Below are 22469 nucleotides of genomic sequence, written 5' to 3'. Positions count from 1 at the left end.
TTAAAAGTTATTTGGGGCCATGATGATATCCTTTCTTCCCACAACAAGGATTTATATTGTCTGTGTTATTGTCAGACATGCAAACAGCCCCAAGGTGAAAAAGGTGACACATTTTTATGGGGATAAAATGTGCGCCGCGCACAGCGTGGCACGAAATTTTTGACCTTTCTTTACTGAATTTGCACGTTTCTAACTCGGTTAAACAGTGACTTACTCATACATATCATACATATGCAGCAAAATTGGACTTGTTGCCTACCACCAATTGTTCTAGATATAATAAGGAAATTTAAATCTACAATAATATAGCCTACAGATATACCGGTAGTTATAGGAATATCCTAATATTTAGGGACTTGTCTTTAATAAACAGGCATAGACAGTGACAATATGCACTGTGAGCTTGTAGATCGGCTATTTTAACTACTTCTTAAATAGGCCTATTTGTTTTCTAAGATCATTTCTTAGATCATTTTGTTTTTTATTTATTCATGAAATTAGAAAAGTAATTTACTTATTTATTTTTTTTAATCATGAAATGTTTAGCTTTTTTGGGAAGGGAATGTTTTTTGAAAATGTTTTGAAATAATTAAAAACGAAATGTAGTAAACCAAAAATGAAGGGACCCATAAAATGTGTCCACGACCCACACATGGGTCCCGACCCAGTGTTTGGGAAACAGTTGTATTCATTTAGTGGATTCTCCTGGCTGACTTGCAATCTAGCTAACCATCATCGTCAAAGAAAAGGTCGATCCTTTTCACTTGTAACTCGAGCTCAGTTAGTCCGTTCTTAAGTTGACTTTTTGTGACATGTCTCAGCCTCCTTCTGTAGGAAGAAGTCACGGCGACTAGCGGTAGCATGTGGCTAAGCTAGCGAATCATCGTAAAATCAACAAGGCTATAACCGATAATATCACATCACGCATCGATGCAGAATAGCGCACGACCGCGATGCAAGCGAATCAAACAGCCAACAGCCCACAGTCACACCACAACTACGACAACTTTGCGAGCTTTGAGACCGCTCTGCTCTCCTCTGTCTGTGGCTCGCAGTGCACTGAGTGCAGCCAGTGTTGACTTTGAGCGCTGCCAGCTGATGACGACGTGACATGCAAGAGAAGGGACTCGGGGAGCGATTGATTTGTTAAATAATAAAACGACCCACTTCCCCGTCCACCTTCAACACCATTGTACTGACAAAACGGACGGCGCCGAGAATAAGAAATAAACGCTCCTCTTCTCACTGCTGCTCTGACGATACGACACCCCCCCACCCCCATAAACAATTTTTTTAACGAATCTGCACGATTCACACAAATGACCAATTTGGATTCAAAACGGCGATTTTCGCCGAAAAGCTACACGTTTGCATGCCTGTATTGTTTAAAACCACAATTATTCACGTGTGGCAAGATCGCGGTTCACTAGTTTTTAGTAGGCTATAGACTCGAGGTGGGTGAAGCCTTTTCAGAAGTTAATTTAATGTTTTCCATTTAATGATTTCCTTTATCCTCATCTAATCTTGCGCTAATGCACACAACTGTTTTTGCCATGTTTTAAGGCTGTGTATGCTTTTCAGAAGTTAATTTAATGTTTTCCATTAAATGATTTCCTTTATCGTCATCTTCCGCTAATGCACGCAACTGTTTTCGCCAGGTTTTAAGGTCTTATTTGAGTTGTTTCTCATAAGCTCGCAACCCTCCTTGCCCATCGGCCCCCACCTTTGCGCACAGATTCACCGGGAAATACTCGGTCGCGACTACGGAGTCCATGTATGGTATTGTGACACCCCACAAGCCCTAAAAACTAAACTCCAAACAGCCCAAAAGGGTCCTGCTTAACCTTCCCTATCAGACTCACCTCACCACTACTCACCAGTTAAGAGTGGGGTGGCTCAGAGTAGATGACAGAGTACTGTTTTCTTGTTTTTTTTTTGTTCTCTCATTTCTTTTCTTTACATATCTACTGCATAGTACTGTGTTCTATTCGTCTGTCATTCAATGTTATATGAGATACTTTAATGGTTTCCTGGGGAAATAAGCTTAGTCTTTTCATGGATCTCCTTTTAGTACACCTTGTACCAGTGAACTGTACCGGCACTCGGCACTGAAACGGCACTCCTAGCAGTCACAGAAGCACTCCATGCTGCCCAGGCTGCCTCCCACTCTGCAGTCCTGATTCTTCTGGATCTATCAGCAGCATTCGACACAGTGAATCACCAGCTGCTCCTGGACACCCTTGCTGACCTAGGCATCACCGGGACGGCACTAAAGTGGTTCGCCTCCTACCTGTCGGACCGGACCTACCAGGTCTCATGGAAAGGTTTGCTTTCATCCCCCCGAACCCTCCACACGGGAGTCCCCCAGGGATCCGTACTTGGCCCTCTGCTTTTCTCCCTGTACACCAAATCCCTTGGTGCTGTAATATCTGCTCACAATCTATCCTATCACTGCTACGCTGATGACACTCAACTGTTTTTGTCCTTCCCCCCTTCTGCCACCCAGGTGGAAGAACGCATTGCTGCATGTCTGGCCGACATCTCACAGTGGATGTCAGCCCACCACCTTAAGCTGAACCCGGACAAGACGGAGCTACTCTTCTTCCCAGCTAAGTCTTGCCCCATGCAAGATCTCACTATTTCCATAGATAATGCATTGGTGACTTCAGTTCCTACTGCTAGAAACCTTGGTGTGGTCCTGGACAGCCAGCTATCATTCAAGGCACACATTGCATCAGTCACCCGGTCCTGTAGGTTCACACTCTATAACATCCGTAAGGTCAGACCCTTCCTCACCCAGGAGGCAGCCCAGCTCCTCATTCAGACATCTGTCATATCAAAGCTTGACTATTGTAACTCTCTCCTCACTGGTCTCCCGGCATGTGCACTTAAACCTCTCCAACTGATCCAAAATGCCGCGGCACGACTGGTCTTCAACCAGCCTAAGTTCTCACATGTCTCTCCCCTTCTCCGCAGCCTCCACTGGCTCCCGGTTGCGGCCCGCACTGAATACAAAACACTGATGCTGACCTTCAAAGCAGCCAAAGGTATGGCTCCTCCATACCTCCAAAACCTGATCAACCCCTACACCCCCACCCGCTCACTTAGATCAGCCAAAACAGGGATGCTGACAGAACCCTCGCTAAAAACTCCAGGGCAAAAATCCACTCGTCCGAGACAGTTTGCCCTCCTGGCCCCCAAGTTGTGGAATAAACTCCCTGTCGCACTTAGAACAACGGACTCACTCGCTAGCTTTCGCCGTGGACTGAAGACTCACCTTTTCAGACTCCACCTAAACCCTTAGCACTACAGAAAAGTCAGTGACCATACATGAAGCTAGTTAGCATTAGTTTTTTGTCTTTAGGTTTTTAGAACTTTGATTATACTAAATATCCATTTCCATTTGTTATATTGTTGATGTTCTGACATATTATCTTGTTTATTATTGTGATGTTATCTGCTTATTGTAAGTCGCTTTGGATTAAAAGCGTCTGCTAAATGCCTAAACTGTAAACTAAACTGTAAACTGTACCGTCATGAAACTGTACCTTTTCCTATGCAAACTTCTAATAAAGTCTTCAATCAATCAAAGTCCCTCGACCATGCTCTCTCTCTCTAGCTTCATACACACCGCCGGCGAATTGGCGAATATCGCCTTTTGTTTAAAACCTTATAAAGTCAATGGAAGCATCCACACCAAACGCGAATTTAAAAAAATCGAAAAGGCGTCTGTTTTTTATTCGCCCTTGTGTCGAATTTAGCGAACATTCGCTGGTGAACTCCTCTCTCTCTCTGTATTAAATCAAGCTCACTCTATCCTACTTAAAGAAAGAGAGAGAGCAAGGTCGAGGGACCTTCTCTTAGCATTGCTTTTCCGTGTCTCTCGTCTGTGTGGCTGCTTGGGAAAAGAACTCGAATGTCTACTGGTAAAAGCATGGTTTGTATGTTTAATTGTTAATTTATATCTGCAAAAAGACTAATGTTTTAAAATAAATCGCTGGGTATAAATACAATAGGATCCGAAATGTAGTGGAGTAGAAGGAAAGCACTGGGAATTGGACTCAAGTACAAATACCTACAAGTACAGGCTACTCAAGTAAATGTACTTTCTACCACTTTTTCTAGTCACATGTTCAAATACTGGATTCTGATTGGCTAAATTCCGGAGGTTATGGCAGAACAACCGCCGCAGTTGTGTGAGGACGAGATCAATGCGCCTCAGTGTACATCCGGGGACTTCAGGAGGTAGTCGGAACACCTTTCCCCCAACCAACATATGACGGTCGTAGCGGTCCTATGTTTACTAACGTGCGTACGACGTCGCCGATTTATTTGGATCCAATGCAATCCACCAACTTTAAAGCCCCTTTTCTCTGAACCTATGCCTTTCTGGAAGCGAACAGCCTCTATTTACGGCCGGAACGGTCCTTCTAACTGACGTTAGCTTAGCTGTATGCTAGACATCTTTCTCTGCATGGAGTTGGCGTCATCTGGTGGTGAGTAGAAGATGTTGTTTGTGGAACTATTTGCTGTCGTCGCGGAAGTTTTATAGGCAATAATGATTGTAACTTAATATCCTTGCAAGTTACAACTATGTGTTTTCTTTCATGTATACGGAAAAAAGTGGTAGAAAAGCTATTTACCACTCGGGGTCGGACATTATGCTCTGATAATGTCCTGTGTGAGGGTGTTATCGGACTCGGCTTCGCCTCGTCCGATCACCCCCTCACACAGGACATTATCAGAGCATAATGTCCTCTCACTCGGGGTAAATTGCTTACTTTAATTACTTTACACCACCGCTTGGAGCTGCCTGTCAGCGGGGGAACGGAGCGGAGGGCAGGGAACGGTGAACGCGTGTTGTCTCTTCTGTGATGTGATGGGTTGTGTCAGGGGCGTACCCAGAAATGAGTGTCAGGGTAGGCTAAATGCCAGCCGAAATGCCAACGAGGTGCCGAGCAGCTGCGACCAACTTTACATAACGACCAATTCTTCAACGTGCAGCGGTGTTGCGCAATTTGCGCACACTCCGCACAGCATATTGAATCTACAAACTCACAACGTGCTGCACAGAATTGTGAGATGTGCAAAGCAGGCGCGGACGGCTCATTAAGGCGAAAAGGCCGTCGCCTTACATTTATTCTGTAGAAAATGTTAAATATAGCCCCCAAAGCACCCCCAAGCACCCAAAAAGCCCTGCTAATTTAAAGAATGTTGCTCAACCCCCCTTGCCCACTAGCTGAGGAAGAAAGCCAGCCAGTTCATTGGGATGTAAATTGAATTCTGCTCGCCTTTTGTTCTAATGGTGTTACAGGCAGGGGAGGGGATTTTGGGCCATTATCACCTCTACCTGGATGTAAGGTGGGCGAACACTTCGACAATGCAGACGGCCGCACTGGTCCATAGTGCATCACATGATAAGACCCAAGTGCAATCAATATGTTTGTATGTCTGCGACGAGTTGAAACAACAGCCAGCATCGGCTGTTGCAGCAGCAACCGTTCTCTTCCACCCAAAGTATGTCGTACTATGCGTTATAAATTACACTTTTAAAGAGACGGTACACATTTAGCACCTCGTTGGCATTTCGGCTGGCATTTCGCCTACCCTGACCCTCATTTCTGGGTACGCCCCTGGTGCAAAGTGATTTATTATGAATCATGCTTAATTTATGTGATGTTGTATTCTACGACTGGTTTGATTGATTGAAGACTTTATTAGAAGTTTGCATAGGAAAAGGTACAGTTTCATGATGGTACAGTTCACTGGTACAAGGTCTACTAAAAGGAGATCCATGAAAAGACTAAGCTTATTTCCACTGGAAACCATTGAAGTATCTCATATAACATTGAATGACAGACAAATAGAACACAGTACTATGCAGTAGATATGTAAAGAAAAAGAAAAAAGAAAACAGTAAGTCTAAACAAACAGTATATACAAAGAAGGGGCAGGGGAGGGTAGGGTTGGGCTAGGTTCATTTTTTTACCAGTTGCGAACGGCTGCTGCCTGTAAGTGGTTTTTCAGGGCAATTTTAAAGGATGCTAGTGATCCACACTCCTTTATGGCCTTCGGTAAGGCTTTCCACATTTTGGTGGTATAGCAGAAAAACGAGTTTGACCCTTTGTTGGTTTTGACTCTGGGTTGGAAGTGATCTGTGGCGCTGCCTCTGGTGTTGTAATTATGGCAGCAGAGAAGAAGGAAATAATTATGAACTTAAAGGCTAATCATTAAAAGTAAAGGCTCCTTTACATCAGTCCATCAATATTTGCAAATAGAAAGGGGGGAAAACAGCTTGTTTTCCCACATATATATTATTTTCTTTTTTTTTTATCACAGATGCCTATGTCTTGTAAGGCTGTCTGTCTTGGAGTTCCAGTAACATTGTTTAACTATGAATTTCTCAAATCACACAACCGTTGTGTGCGCCGGTGAAGACTTCTATTCTTCTTTTTATTATTTAATAGGCTAACAACCATGACCAGGTCATCATCACTTGAGGATGTTGTTTCCATTGTTTTATTTTGTTTCCCCGTCCGTTCTCCTCTCCCCCTTTCTTCTCCTTTCTCCTCCTGTGGCTACAGGCAGATATCACCCCCTCGTATTTAGGTGAATTAAGCGAATATTATAAGCACATTCGCGTATAATTTGGTTATACGCGAATGTGGTTTTTGGTTCGCTTATTACTGCAGTAAAGATAGCAAGAGATTCACAGATTCGCTTTTCCGGGCTCAATAGCTCAGGAACGAAACATTACAAAACCACAAAAACCGTCTCATTCTTATCCTGGTTAGCTAGAGAAACAACTACAACTTGATTTCCATCCCAAAAAAACAACCTCCGAGTTTGACAGATTACACGCGTCTCTATGTAAAGCTGAACGGTAGGCGAGCGGTTAGGGACCGTCTACAAAGTGCAACACTGAAAGCGAAAATATTCAATAGCTTTATGAATATGCAATGTATTACAACTAAATTCACTTCACACATCAATGGTGTACTTGTGAGTGTACAACAGCAGTTATTTGGGATGTTTATATCATTTTTATTTTTCCCCTATTGACTTGAATGGGAAAATGTGTTTCGAACGAAACACCTGTTTGTAAAGCTCTGGAAGATTTCCCTCGGAATTTGTAAAGCCTACATGTCCAGAGGCCTATGCATATCAAAAACGAATTACACCAGTTTGCCTCATGGTGGCGCTATAAAAGCCCACTTTACATTTTGGCCTATAATTCTTGAACCGTAGGTCGTAATTCCCCTCGGAATTTGTACAGCCTACATGTCCAGAGGCCTATGCATATCAAAAACGAATTGCACCAGTTTGCCTCATGGTGGCGCTATAAAAGCCCACTTTACATTTTGGCCTATAACTCTTGAACCGTAGGTCGTAGATTAAAAATCTCTTTTCCCATGGCTTCCTTGGATAATGACGCAGTAATATTATGAAGTGTAGCACCATGAAAATACCCATAATGTTACAGCATTTGGTTTGGTAAAACATCAATTTATTGAATTTTGGTGAATTCTTATCTGCATTTAAAATCAATAGGGAACAAATTATGAAGTGTAGTACACTGAAAATCATTGTCACCACTAGGGGCCTCCCCCTGGTCATACTACAGCAATTAGTTTGGTAAAAATTACTTTCTTGAATTCTGGTGAGTTTTTAACTGAAATTAAAGTCAATAGGGAACAAATTATGAATTGTAGTACACTGATTATCATTGTCACCACTAGGGGGCTCCCCCTGGTCATACTACAGCAATTATTTTGGTAGAAATTAACTTTCTTGAATTTTGGTGAATTCTTCTCTGCTTTAAAAATCAATAGGGAACAAATTATGAAGTGTAGTACACTGAATATCATTGTCACCACCAAGGGACTCCCCTGGTCATACTACAGCAATTAGTTTGGTAAAAAGTAACTTTCTTGAATTTTGGTGAATTCTTATCTGCTATAAAAATCAATAGGGAACAAATTATTAAGTGTAGTGATTACTTTAACATTTAGAACTTGTACTGAATTAGAAACTACTTTAGTGACGTAGGTCCCTGTGGGGGACATTTACAATTGTATGGAGTTAGTTGCTTGGTTTCTATGGGGGGTCTTAGCTGTAAACCCATTGTCTCAGATCTGACTCTGTGATTGGCTGCCTTGTTCTCACTTCTTCCCCCTAAGCTCTGCTTATAAGGGAAGGAATTGGAATGGCAATCTCACTCATGGGCTCAGGAGGAAAACATGGAACACAGCTGAGAACACTCAGGTGATTACTTTAACATTTAGAACTTGTACTGAATTAGAAACTACTTTAGTGACGTAGGTCCCTGTGGGGGACATTTACAATTGTATGGAGTTAGTTGCTTGGTTTCTATGGGGGGTCTTGGCTGTAAACTCATTGTCTCAGATCTGACTCTGTGATTGGCTGCCTTGTTCTCACTTCTTCCCCCTAAGCTCTGCTTATAAGGGAAGGAATTGGAATGGCAATCTCACTCATGGGCTCAGGAGGAAAACATGGAACACAGCTGAGAACACTCAGGTGATTACTTTAACATTTAGAACTTGTACTGAATTAGAAACTACTTTAGTGATCGTAGGTCCCTGTGGGGGACATTTACAATTGTATGGAGTTAGTTGCTTGGTTTCTATGGGGGGTCTTGGCTGTAAACCCATTGTCTCAGATCTGACTCTGTGATTGGCTGCCTTGTTCTCACTTCTTCCCCCTAAGCTCTGCTTATAAGGGAAGGAATTGGAATGGCAATCTCACTCATGGGCTCAGGAGGAAAACATGGAACACAGCTGAGAACACTCAGGTGATTACTTTAACATTTAGAACTTGTACTGAATTAGAAACTACTTTAGTGATCGTAGGTCCCTGTGGGGGACATTTACAATTGTATGGAGTTAGTTGCTTGGTTTCTATGGGGGGTCTTGGCTGTAAACCCATTGTCTCAGATCTGACTCTGTGATTGGCTGCCTTGTTCTCACTTCTTCCCCCTAAGCTCTGCTTATAAGGGAAGGAATTGGAATGGCAATCTCACTCATGGGCTCAGGAGGAAAACATGGAACACAGCTGAGAACACTCAGGTGATTACTTTAACATTTAGAACTTGTACTGAATTAGAAACTACTTTAGTGATCGTAGGTCCCTGTGGGGGACATTTACAATTGTATGGAGTTAGTTGCTTGGTTTCTATGGGGGGTCTTGGCTGTAAACCCATTGTCTCAGATCTGACTCTGTGATTGGCTGCCTTGTTCTCACTTCTTCCCCCTAAGCTCTGCTTATAAGGGAAGGAATTGGAATGGCAATCTCACTCATGGGCTCAGGAGGAAAACATGGAACACAGCTGAGAACACTCAGGTGATTACTTTAACATTTAGAACTTGTACTGAATTAGAAACTACTTTAGTGATCGTAGGTCCCTGTGGGGGACATTTACAATTGTATGGAGTTAGTTGCTTATAAGGGAAGGAATTGGAATGGCAATCTCACTCATGGGCTCAGGAGGAAAACATGGAACACAGCTGAGAACACTCGGGTGATTACTTTAACATTTAGAACTTGTACTGAATTAGAAACTACTTTAGTGATCGTAGGTCCCTGTGGGGGACATTTACAATTGTATGGAGTTAGTTGCTTGGTTTCTATGGGGGGTCTTGGCTGTAAACCCATTGTCTCAGATCTGACTCTGTGATTGGCTGCCTTGTTCTCACTTCTTCCCCCTAAGCTCTGCTTATAAGGGAAGGAATTGGAATGGCAATCTCACTCATGGGCTCAGGAGGAAAACATGGAACACAGCTGAGAACACTCGGGTGATTACTTTAACATTTAGAACTTGTACTGAATTAGAAACTACTTTAGTGATCGTAGGTCCCTGTGGGGGACATTTACAATTGTATGGAGTTAGTTGCTTGGTTTCTATGGGGGGTCTTGGCTGTAAACCCATTGTCTCAGATCTGACTCTGTGATTGGCTGCCTTGTTCTCACTTCTTCCCCCTAAGCTCTGCTTATAAGGGAAGGAATTGGAATGGCAATCTCACTCATGGGCTCAGGAGGAAAACATGGAACACAGCTGAGAACACTCGGGTGATTACTTTAACATTTAGAACTTGTACTGAATTAGAAACTACTTTAGTGATCGTAGGTCCCTGTGGGGGACATTTACAATTGTATGGAGTTAGTTGCTTGGTTTCTATGGGGGGTCTTGGCTGTAAACCCATTGTCTCAGATCTGACTCTGTGATTGGCTGCCTTGTTCTCACTTCTTCCCCCTAAGCTCTGCTTATAAGGGAAGGAATTGGAATGGCAATCTCACTCATGGGCTCAGGAGGAAAACATGGAACACAGCTGAGAACACTCGGGTGATTACTTTAACATTTAGAACTTGTACTGAATTAGAAACTACTTTAGTGATCGTAGGTCCCTGTGGGGGACATTTACAATTGTATGGAGTTAGTTGCTTGGTTTCTATGGGGGGTCTTGGCTGTAAACCCATTGTCTCAGATCTGACTCTGTGATTGGCTGCCTTGTTCTCACTTCTTCCCCCTAAGCTCTGCTTATAAGGGAAGGAATTGGAATGGCAATCTCACTCATGGGCTCAGGAGGAAAACATGGAACACAGCTGAGAACACTCAGGTGATTACTTTAACATTTAGAACTTGTACTGAATTAGAAACTACTTTAGTGATCGTAGGTCCCTGTGGGGGACATTTACAATTGTATGGAGTTAGTTGCTTGGTTTCTATGGGGGGTCTTGGCTGTAAACCCATTGTCTCAGATCTGACTCTGTGATTGGCTGCCTTGTTCTCACTTCTTCCCCCTAAGCTCTGCTTATAAGGGAAGGAATTGGAATGGCAATCTCACTCATGGGCTCAGGAGGAAAACATGGAACACAGCTGAGAACACTCAGGTGATTACTTTAACATTTAGAACTTGTACTGAATTAGAAACTACTTTAGTGATCGTAGGTCCCTGTGGGGGACATTTACAATTGTATGGAGTTAGTTGCTTGGTTTCTATGGGGGGTCTTGGCTGTAAACCCATTGTCTCAGATCTGACTCTGTGATTGGCTGCCTTGTTCTCACTTCTTCCCCCTAAGCTCTGCTTATAAGGGAAGGAATTGGAATGGCAATCTCACTCATGGGCTCAGGAGGAAAACATGGAACACAGCTGAGAACACTCAGGTGATTACTTTAACATTTAGAACTTGTACTGAATTAGAAACTACTTTAGTGATCGTAGGTCCCTGTGGGGGACATTTACAATTGTATGGAGTTAGTTGCTTGGTTTCTATGGGGGGTCTTGGCTGTAAACCCATTGTCTCAGATCTGACTCTGTGATTGGCTGCCTTGTTCTCACTTCTTCCCCCTAAGCTCTGCTTATAAGGGAAGGAATTGGAATGGCAATCTCACTCATGGGCTCAGGAGGAAAACATGGAACACAGCTGAGAACACTCAGGTGATTACTTTAACATTTAGAACTTGTACTGAATTAGAAACTACTTTAGTGATCGTAGGTCCCTGTGGGGGACATTTACAATTGTATGGAGTTAGTTGCTTGGTTTCTATGGGGGGTCTTGGCTGTAAACCCATTGTCTCAGATCTGACTCTGTGATTGGCTGCCTTGTTCTCACTTCTTCCCCCTAAGCTCTGCTTATAAGGGAAGGAATTGGAATGGCAATCTCACTCATGGGCTCAGGAGGAAAACATGGAACACAGCTGAGAACACTCAGGTGATTACTTTAACATTTAGAACTTGTACTGAATTAGAAACTACTTTAGTGATCGTAGGTCCCTGTGGGGGACATTTACAATTGTATGGAGTTAGTTGCTTGGTTTCTATGGGGGGTCTTGGCTGTAAACCCATTGTCTCAGATCTGACTCTGTGATTGGCTGCCTTGTTCTCACTTCTTCCCCCTAAGCTCTGCTTATAAGGGAAGGAATTGGAATGGCAATCTCACTCATGGGCTCAGGAGGAAAACATGGAACACAGCTGAGAACACTCAGGTGATTACTTTAACATTTAGAACTTGTACTGAATTAGAAACTACTTTAGTGATCGTAGGTCCCTGTGGGGGACATTTACAATTGTATGGAGTTAGTTGCTTGGTTTCTATGGGGGGTCTTGGCTGTAAACCCATTGTCTCAGATCTGACTCTGTGATTGGCTGCCTTGTTCTCACTTCTTCCCCCTAAGCTCTGCTTATAAGGGAAGGAATTGGAATGGCAATCTCACTCATGGGCTCAGGAGGAAAACATGGAACACAGCTGAGAACACTCAGGTGATTACTTTAACATTTAGAACTTGTACTGAATTAGAAACTACTTTAGTGATCGTAGGTCCCTGTGGGGGACATTTACAATTGTATGGAGTTAGTTGCTTGGTTTCTATGGGGGGTCTTGGCTGTAAACCCATTGTCTCAGATCTGACTCTGTGATTGGCTGCCTTGTTCTCACTTCTTCCCCCTAAGCTCTGCTTATAAGGGAAGGAATTGGAATGGCAATCTCACTCATGGGCTCAGGAGGAAAACATGGAACACAGCTGAGAACACTCAGGTGATTACTTTAACATTTAGAACTTGTACTGAATTAGAAACTACTTTAGTGATCGTAGGTCCCTGTGGGGGACATTTACAATTGTATGGAGTTAGTTGCTTGGTTTCTATGGGGGGTCTTGGCTGTAAACCCATTGTCTCAGATCTGACTCTGTGATTGGCTGCCTTGTTCTCACTTCTTCCCCCTAAGCTCTGCTTATAAGGTTAATTACTTCAACACTTGTACTGAATTAAGAACTTGTATTGAATTAGAACCATCCAGTGAGTTATATCAGCAAGTGGACCATTCAGATCCAGCAATCTGAGCTATCAGTCGGGGCGGGTGGGGCTCTTAGCCATGGTAGGCAACCCACCTAGGAGAAGGTCACTCTGAGGTAAAAACCAGGACTGTGAGAATTTGCGACCCCACAGCCCTTAAACTAGCATTGAAAAGCCAACCATGAAGAACAAAGTCATTTCAAATCCTATACTTCCAGCGGCGGGAGTCCGCAGGAGCACCGCGGCGGATGGTGGTGCTGGTCCCCCTTCCGGAGGGCATCATGACGACAGGACCTCAAACCCACGGGAACGAGGGAGGGTTCTGTCTGACCACAGCATCCCGTCCAATGCACTCATGCGTTGTCGGAGACCATTTGTAATGGGGACCTTCAACGCATGCACAGTGAGAGAAGAAGCTAGACTGGTGGAATTGGCACATTGTGCTGAAGAACAGGGGGTAGAGATCCTGGGAGTCCAGGAACACAGAAGAGTCCACACTAACACTAACGACCAGATAGTTTACTGCCAAGTGGAGAAACGCACGTTCATCACTGCATCTGCGTGGCGAAACAAGGCCCAGGCTGCAACAGGAGGCGTAGGACTAATGCTAGGCTCTCTAGCGCGCAGGGCCCTCCGACGGGTTCACAAGCACACCGAAAGGATCCTCATGGCTGAGTTCGCAGGTAACCCAGTGACAACAGTCATAGAGGTGTACTCGCCCACTAACACGGCAACACCTGAGGATGTTGAGGAGTTCTATGAGGACCTCACAACAGCAGTCCGAGGTGTCCCAGCGCACAACTTCCTGGCAATCCTTGGCGACTTCAACGCCAGGATCGGACAGGAGGATGCACCATTCCCATACCATGAGTCTACCAACCGCAACGGCGCATACCTCACAGCCCTTCTCATGGAACACCAGCTCCTGGCAGCGAACACCATGTTCAGGAAGAGAACAGGGAAGAGATGGACCTTCCGAGACCGAGCCTCAAGGCCTGGGGAGCTACCTAGGCTATATCAGTTGGACTATATCCTAGTGAGGCAAAAGTGGAGGAATTCCATCCTGAACGCTGAGCCATACAGCACGTTCAGCTCTGTAGGCTCTGATCACCGTGTGGTCTCCATGAGGGTGCGACTGAGCCTCAGGGTCCCCAAGCCAAGCCCCAAGATTCGGCATGACTGGAAGGCACTCACGACCAATCCGGGCCTCCAAACCAGGTACACGGAGGAAGTCAGGAAGCGCTTTCGGCAGCTGGATAGGGGAGAAGAGCCCAGCCGTGAATATGGGAGATTCATCACAGCGAATGAGGAGGCGACCAGACTGTGCGTGCCAGTGCTGAACAGAGTAAGAGCACCACCACGGTCCAGACACCCGAAGGTTGTAGCAGCACGAGGCAGGATGGAGGAAGCACGACTCAACTTTGAGCGTGAACCAACAGAGGAGGGTCGCGAGACACTGAACGAAGCCAAACAGTCTCTCTTCAGCACCTACGACACCATCAAAGGGGAGGAAGTGATGGAAAGTGTGCGAAGAGTGCAGGCAGCGCAAGGTGAAAGGCAATACGGGGAGGCCTGGAAGGTAATAAATGAGATGACAGGGCGGAAGAGGGCCAAGGAGGGCCAGGTGGAGGGACACAGCCCAGAGGAGAGGGTGGCAACATGGTTCGACCACTTCCAGAGGCTCCTGGGAACATCAGTGGAAGAGGGAGAGGAGGAAAATATACCGACAGTCCTCCAGGGCCTGAACATCGACGATGGACCCTTCACAACCAGCGAGCTCGCCAGGGCAAAATCCACCCTGAGAGAGGGAAAAAGTGCTGGGCCTGATGGCATACCCCCAGAGGTCTTGAAGAACTGCGACCTAGACAACCTCTAGACTTTTGCAACAATGCTCTACAGCACAACAAGCAACCTGAAATATGGTCTCTGTCTAACATCATCCCGGTGCCTAAAGCTGGAGACCTCTCAAAGCCAGACAACTACAGAGGCATCAGCCTGACATGTATCACTGCTAAGGTCTTCAACCGAATGATACTGAACGGGATACGGCATGCCATCGACCCTCACCTGAGAGAGAACCAAAAATGGTTTTCGAGAGGAGAGAACAACCGTAGCACAGATCCTGGCATTAAGGAGATTAATAGAGGAGGTGAAAAAGGACAACCTAGCAGCTGTACTGTGCTTCATTGACTTCAAAAAAGCTTTTGATTCTATCCACAGAAGCAAGATGGTGAAGATCCTTGAGGCCTACAATGTCCCTCCCAACATTCTCCGGGCTATCGAGACCATGTACGCAAAAACAAGGGCCAAAGTGGTGACCCCGGATGGCAGCAGTGAGGTGTTTGACATCCGAGCTGGTGTAATGCAAGGAGACACCCTAGCCCCCTACCTCTTCATCATAGTTCTAGATTATGCGCTCAGGAAAGCCATAGGGGGACGAGAACAAGAGCTTGGCTTCACGCTAACACCAAGGAGGTCAAGGCGGCATCCCGCAGTAGTTCTGACAGACCTGGACTATGCGGACGACATCAGCCTGCTCTCCGACAGCATGGAACAAGCACAAGAACTCCTGAACAGGGTGGAGATAGAGTGTGCCAAAGTTGGTCTCAGGCTAAATGCTAAGAAAACTGAGGTTATCACCTATAACCTACCTGATCACTCACCTCTGACAACAACAGAAGGAGCTGTGTTGAAGGAAGTCAAGGACTTCAAGTACCTGGGCGCATGGGTCGACTCAACTGAGAAAGACCTTAAAGTAAGGAAGGCACTCGCGTGGAGGGCCCTGAACGGCATGAACAGTGTATGGAACTCAAACCTCCCCCGCCAAATCAAACTTAGCTTCTTCTTTGCAACGGTGGAGTCTGTTCTCCTCTATGGCAGTGAATGCTGGACCCTGAAGCCAACCCTGCAGAAGTCTCTAGACGGGTGCTACACTAGAATGTTGCGTGCAGTACTCAACATCAACAGGAGTGCACATGTTACCAACAGGAGCCTGTATGAGGGAATACCAAAGGTAAGCGAGAAAATTGCCACCAGAAGAATGAGACTAGCAGGACACTGCCAAAGACACCAGGAGCTTCCAGCCAGCAAATTGGTACTGTGGGAGCCAACACATGGGCACCGGTCGCGAGGACGTCCCACAAAAACATACGTGGACGTACTCAAGGAAGACGTAGGGACACAGAACACCAATGAGCTGGCCAGATGTATGGAGAACCGAGATGACTGGGAACAACGATGGAGGGCTCGTCTGAGGACGACCTAGATAGATAGATAGATAGATAGATAAGTGTAGTACACTGATTATCATTGTCACCACTAGGGGGCCCCCCCCTGGTCATACTACAGCAATTATTTTGGTAGAAGTTAACTTTCTTGAATTTTGGTGAATTCTTCTCTGCTTTAAAAATCAATAGGGAACAAATTATGAAGTGTAGTACACTGATTATCATTGTCACCACTAAGGGACTCCCCCTGGTCATACTACAGCAATTAGTTTTGTAAAAATTAACTTTCTTGAATTTTGGTGAGTTTTTATCTGCAATTAAAGTCAATAGGGAACACATTATGAAGTGTAGTACACTGATTATCATTGTCACCACTAGGGGGCTCCCCCTGGTCATACTACAGCAATTATTTTGGTAGAAGTTAACTTTCTTGAATTTTGGTGAATTCTTCTCTGCTTTAAAAATAAATAGGGAACAAATTATGAAGTGTAGTACACTGAAAATCAATCTCACCACTAGGGGGGCTCCCCCTGGTCATACTACAGCAATTAGTTTGGTAAAAAATAACTTTCTTGAATTTTGGTGAATTCTTATCTGCTTTAAAAATCAATAGGGAACAAATTATGAAGTGTAGTACACTGAAAATCATTGTCACCACTAGGGGGCTCCCCTTGGTCATACTACAGCAATTAGTTTGGTAAAAATTTACTTTCTTGAATTTTGGTGAATTCTTCACTGCTTTAAAAATAAATAGGGAACAAATTATGAAGTGAAGTACACTGAAAATCATTCTCACCACTAGGGGGCTCCCCCTGGTCATACTACAGCAATTACTTTGGTAGAAATTAACTTTCTTGAATTTTGGTGAGTTTGTATCTGCAAAGGTATGACCAGGGGGATCCCCCTAGTGGTGAGAATGATTTCCAGTGTACTACACTTCATAATTTGTTCCCTATTGATTTTTAAAGCAGTGAAGAATTCACCAAAATTCAAGAAAGTTAATTTCTACCAAAATAATTGCTGTAGTATGACCATGGGGAGCCCCCTAGTGGTGACAATGATAATCAGTGTACTACACTTCATAATTTGTTCCCTATTGACTTTAATTGCAGATAAAAACTCACCAAAATTCAAGAAAGTTAATTTTTACCAAACTAATTGCTGTAGTATGACCAGGGGGAGTCCCTTGGTGGTGACAATGATATTCAGTTTACTACACTTCATAATTTGTTCCCTATTGATTTTTAAAGCAGTGAAGAATTCACCAAAATTCAAGAAAGTTAATTTTTACCAAACTAATTGCTGTAGTATGACCAGGGGGAGCCCCTAGTGGTGACAATGATAATCAGTGTACTACACTTCATAATTTGTTCCCTACTGATTTTTAAAGCAGAGAAGAATTCACCAAAATTAAATAAAGTTAATTTTTACCAAACTAATTGCTGTAGTATGACCAGGGGGAGTCCCTTAGTGGTGACAATGATATTCAGTGTACTAAACTTCATAATTTGTTCCCTATTGATTTTTTATGCAGATAAGAATTCACCAAAATTCAAGAAAGTTAATTTTTACCAAACTAATTGCTGTAGTATGACCAGGGGGAGCCCCCTAGTGGTGACAATGATAATCAGTGTACTACACTTCATAATTTGTTCCCTATTGATTTTTAAAGCAGAGAAGAATTCACCAAAATTCAATAAAGTTTATTTTTACCAAACTAATTGCTGTAGTATGACCAGGGGGAGCCCCTTAGTGGTGAAAATGATATTCAGTGTACTACACTTCATAATTTGTTCCCTATTGATTTTTAAAGCGGAGAAGAATTCACCAAAATTCAATAAAGTTAATTTTTACCAAACGAATTGCTGTAGTATGACCAGGGGGAGCCCCCTAGTGGTGACAATGATAATCAGTGTACTACACTTCATAATTTGTTCCCTATTGATTTTTAAAGCAGAGAAGAATTCACCAAAATTCAATAAAGTTAATTTTTACCAAACTAATTGCTGTAGTATGACCAGGGGGAGTCCCCTAGTGGTGACAATGATAATCAGTGTACTACACTTCATCATTTGTTCCCTATTGATTTTTAAAGCAGAGACTAATTCACCAAAATTCAAGAAAGTTAATTTCTACCAAAATAATTGCTGTAGTTGACCAGGGGGAGGCCCCTAGTGGTGACAATGATTTTCAGTGTACTACACTTCATAATTTGTTCCCTATTGATTTTAAATGCAGATAAGAATTCACCAAAATTCAATAAAGTGATGTTTTACCAAACCAAATGCTGTAACATTATGGGTATTTTCATGGTGCTACACTTCATAATATTACTGCCTCATTATCCAAGGAAGCCATGGGAAAAGAGACGACCTACGGTTCAAGAGTTATAAGCCAAAATGTAAAGTGGGCTTTTATAGCGCCACCATGAGGCAAACTGGTGTAATTAGTTTTTGATATGCATAGGCCTCTGGACATGTAGGCTGTACAAATTCCGAGGGAAATTACGACCTACGGTTCAAGAATTATAGGCCAAAATGTAAAGTGGGCTTTTATAGCTCCACCATGAGGTAAACTGGTGTAATTCGTTTTTGATATGCATAGGCCTCTCTGGACATGTAGGCTTTACAAATTCTGAGGGAAATTTTCCAGAGCTTTACAAACAGGTGTTTCGTTCGAAACACATTTTCCCATTCAAGTCAATAGGGGAAAAATCAAAATTATATAAATATCCCACTAACTGGTATTGGAATAAAAGTAAAAGTAGAAAAAGTAAAAATAGGCCTACTAATGTTTGAAAATAGCAGATCTACAAGCTGAGAAAAAAAGAAAATACTCTGGTAAATTAAAAGTACTTGAGTAAATAATGAGTTACTTTCCTCTGGGTAAACCCATAGTTATAGGGTAAAACGTAGAGCTGCTTTGTGTTGATAAAACAGACTCAACAGATACGTTATGTATCTTTCAGGACCATTGCCTGCTTTCGTCACAGCCCCAGCGAGCTCCTACGGTAATTACTAAGGGTGCGGGAAAAAATCGATATGAATCGATTATCGGTTTCAACACTAGCGATACGGCCGCATCGATGCGCGTTTACCCGGATCGGTCCAAATCGCGGCCGTATCGGTCGATGTATCGGTCCTAAAGTTATTAATCGGATTAATCGGATTTTAGCATTAAATAATTAACCTGCTGTGAAATTCTGAACTTACTTACTCATCGTTTACTGTTACAAATCATTACTTCAAAAGTGAGCGCTCTGCTAGCAGTCAGTGCTGCAGTGCAATGGAAAGAAAAAAAAAAGAAAAAGCTGCCTGCTGCTCTGTCCTCCGCTAGAGCTGGGTTTCTGCGTACTACAGTCACTGTCCTGCGGGAAGCCGCAGATCTACAAGCCCACAGGGTGTTGCATGTGGATGGGTTGTAAACTTATAGATCTGCTACTTCCGACATAGCACACTGGTGCGTGTATGACGCTCGCATGTGCGACACACAGCGACTTGTAAACAAACCAACAACGTGGTAGACTAGTTCCATCACTATTCACTATGGGTTATTCCAGTGGAGAAACGCAAGTTTGGATTTTATAAGAATGCGGCAGTAATGGATTGGATAACACTTTTCCCAGTAGAACCATCAGAAGTCCCCGCGCTTGTCGACAGCAAAGGTAATAATCACAGCATCAGCTTTTATTGCAAAGGGCGACTATAGAGTATTGGTTTTCAAAGTGGGGTCCGGGGACCCCCAAGGGTCCTTGAGGCAGTTCTAGGGGGTCCTCGGCAAAATGATAGGAACCAAATGGACCCTTGGGTATGTGTAACTCAGCAGGGGAGTGTACAAATGGAACCAAATGGACCCTAATGAACCCTTGGGTATGTGTAACTCAATGGAGTGTACAAATGGAACCAAATGGACCCTAATGGGTCCATTTGGTTCCATTTAAACTTAAGGCAATAGCCTGATCCATATGTCAAACTGGGGGTCCTTGACATTGATTTTTTTTTAGAACTACTGCAGTAGAGCCATAAGATAACAAGTAGACATGATGTGTGCCAGACTTCAAATGTTGCACTTACTTTATACTGCTGTTGTTACTGTTGTAAAGTGGATCTCTTTGAAATGATCTTATTGACTGAATAACAGCAGGCTCTTTTACTAGTTTTATTTGGTGATCTGATCTGTGGCATTGCTGAGGATTGATCTGATCTGTGGCATTGGTGAGGATGTATTTTAGTTTTTCAGTGTTATTATAGCAGCTTTGCAAAGTACAATTATTGCACTGTACTGAAGCCTGAAGGGCCAGGCCTTTTGTGTGTTTGTTTTATATTTCTCCACCTGACCAACTGTAACTGCTAAAGTGAAGCTCTTAGAAATGGGTGTGTGAGACAGGTTTTCAAACCATGTCAGTAGGCTTTGTAGTTTACATTAATTATTTTTTGTATCTACATGTCTGTGTCTATTTAGAATGAACACAACAATGACATGATACTAAAATGATTTGTCATCCATCTTTCTTTACAATTTTCTGTTATTCCTTGGTCTTTTATGAGATATCCATTATTTGAAGGTCAGCCATGCTACTTTATAGATCAAGTTTCTTAATTAAAAATGGAAAATGTATGTTTCATTAAACGTAAGTATCAGATCACACCGTATCGAATCGTATCGAATCGAATCGGATCGAATCGAATCAAATTCCACAAAATCGAAATCGTATCGAAATTGCACCAAATCGAATCGTATCGAATCGTTCTGTATGTAAGCCGTATCGTTTCCGAATCGAATCGTTAGCCCATGTATCGGATACGTATCGAATCGCCTTGTAGGGGATGGATACACACCCCTAGTAATTACACTACATGATGCGCAGCGAACTTTGATCGTCGGCTCACTTCACCTCCCGTTTTGCAAAGTCGGATGGCTTCACTCCAGTCACTAACTGCTGTATTACACTCACAAGTACACCATTGATGTGTGAAGTGAATTTGGTTGCAATACATTGCATATTCATAAAGCTATTGAATATTTTCGCTTTCAGTGTTGCACTTTGTAGACGGTCCCTAACCGCTCGCCTAACATTCAGCTGCGCATAGAGACGCATGTAATCTGTTAACACGGAGGTTGTTCTGTTAAACTCGGAGGTTGTTTTTTTGGGATGAAAATCGAGTTGTAGTTGTTTCTCTAGCTAACCAGGATGAGAATGAGACGGTTTTTGTGGTTTTGTAACGTTTCGTTCCTGAGCTATTGAGCCTGGAAGCGCGAATATGTGAATCTCTTGCTATCTTTACTTCAGTTCGCTTATTCACGTCGCTTTCGCTAATTCACCGGTCTGTACAGAGCTAGAAGCTTCTCTCTCTCTTTAAGTAGGATAGAGTTAGCTCTGGTCCATAGCGTTGGTATGGAGAACTCCACTAACTTTACCTCCACTAATGCTATGGACCAGAGCTAGGATAGAGTGAGCTTGCTTTGTTAGAGAGTTCACCAGCGAATGTTTGCTAAATTCGACACAAGGGCGAATACAAAACAGACGCCTTTTCACTTTTTCGAAATTCGCGTTTGGTGAGGTGTGGAAAACTTTATAAGGTTTTAAACAAAAAGCGAAGTAAACGCTAATTCGCTATTCGCCAATTCGCCGGCGGTGTGTGCGGACCCAGCTTGAGACTTGGTAACCCTTAATAACCTGAATAACCTGTATTCAGGGCTAGAGGCTTGGCAGCCCTGCGTAAACGGTAAATAGAACATAACTTGACGGTACCTGACACAGTGTTGTAGCAGCATGTCCATAATACCAGCCAAATGTTGATCTTTGTCCACATCATGATTTGAAAGCTACGAAGCAGAAAAACCTTCTTAGCTGCAATCCTGCCTATGTGAAGTCAGCTGCATTAGCGTTAGCTGCAATAAGACTTCCGGTGCCGATCTCTTCAGAATAAGAGTACCCCTGAGGCAATTGAAAAATGTTGAAAAACGAGTAATTGTCCCATGATATGCACATTCAAAATATAGATTAAGCATTAAAACGAACACACACAATGCTAATTGTGTTTCTGGGTAAAAAAAAAGTTTTATTAACATTAGAAAAACATTATAAATGGATAAATGCAGTTCACTGGAGTGCATAGCCTTTACAAATTGGGCACTGGACAGGAGGCGGCTCTTTGCGTCGGCACTTTGGAGACACGCACGCGTTCGGGGAGACCTCCTCTATCACTCCACACTCTCCGCTAAGCAGGAGAGGTGTAAAATCAATTTCTGTTGGCTGTCCAGTGCAGCCACTCGCTCAAAATAGTGACATTTTCAGACTTTTTCAAACTCTAGTTGGCGCTGGAGAGCAGACGGCTCTTTGCGTCGGCACTTTGGAGACACGCACGCGTTCAGGGAGACCTCCTCTATCACTCCACACTCTCCGCTAAGCAGGAGAGGTGTAAAATCAATT

The 22469-nt window shown here is 43.4% G+C and overlaps 1 protein-coding gene across 2 annotated transcripts in view; it reads right to left on the bottom strand.

Moving 5' to 3' along the window:
• The window catches only part of LOC308301783 (CD276 antigen-like), a 54044-nt gene extending 32152 nt beyond the window's left edge, over positions 1-21892 (bottom strand). For both annotated transcript variants that reach the window (XM_080745889.1, XM_080745890.1), the window contains exon 1: positions 21789-21892. In XM_080745889.1, coding sequence (XP_080602015.1) covers positions 21789-21852 — 64 coding nt within the window. In that variant the 5' untranslated portion in view covers positions 21853-21892. The remainder of the gene's footprint in view (positions 1-21788) is intronic.
• Positions 21893-22469: the final 577 nt, after the last annotated feature.

Source organism: Nannobrachium achirus (assembly GCF_963921795.1).
Source record: "Nannobrachium achirus genome assembly, chromosome: 17".
Classification (NCBI taxonomy): Eukaryota; Metazoa; Chordata; class Actinopteri; order Myctophiformes; family Myctophidae; genus Nannobrachium; species Nannobrachium achirus.
Note: the sequence above shows the minus strand (reverse complement) of the source record. Positions and strands in the feature narration are given on the sequence as shown.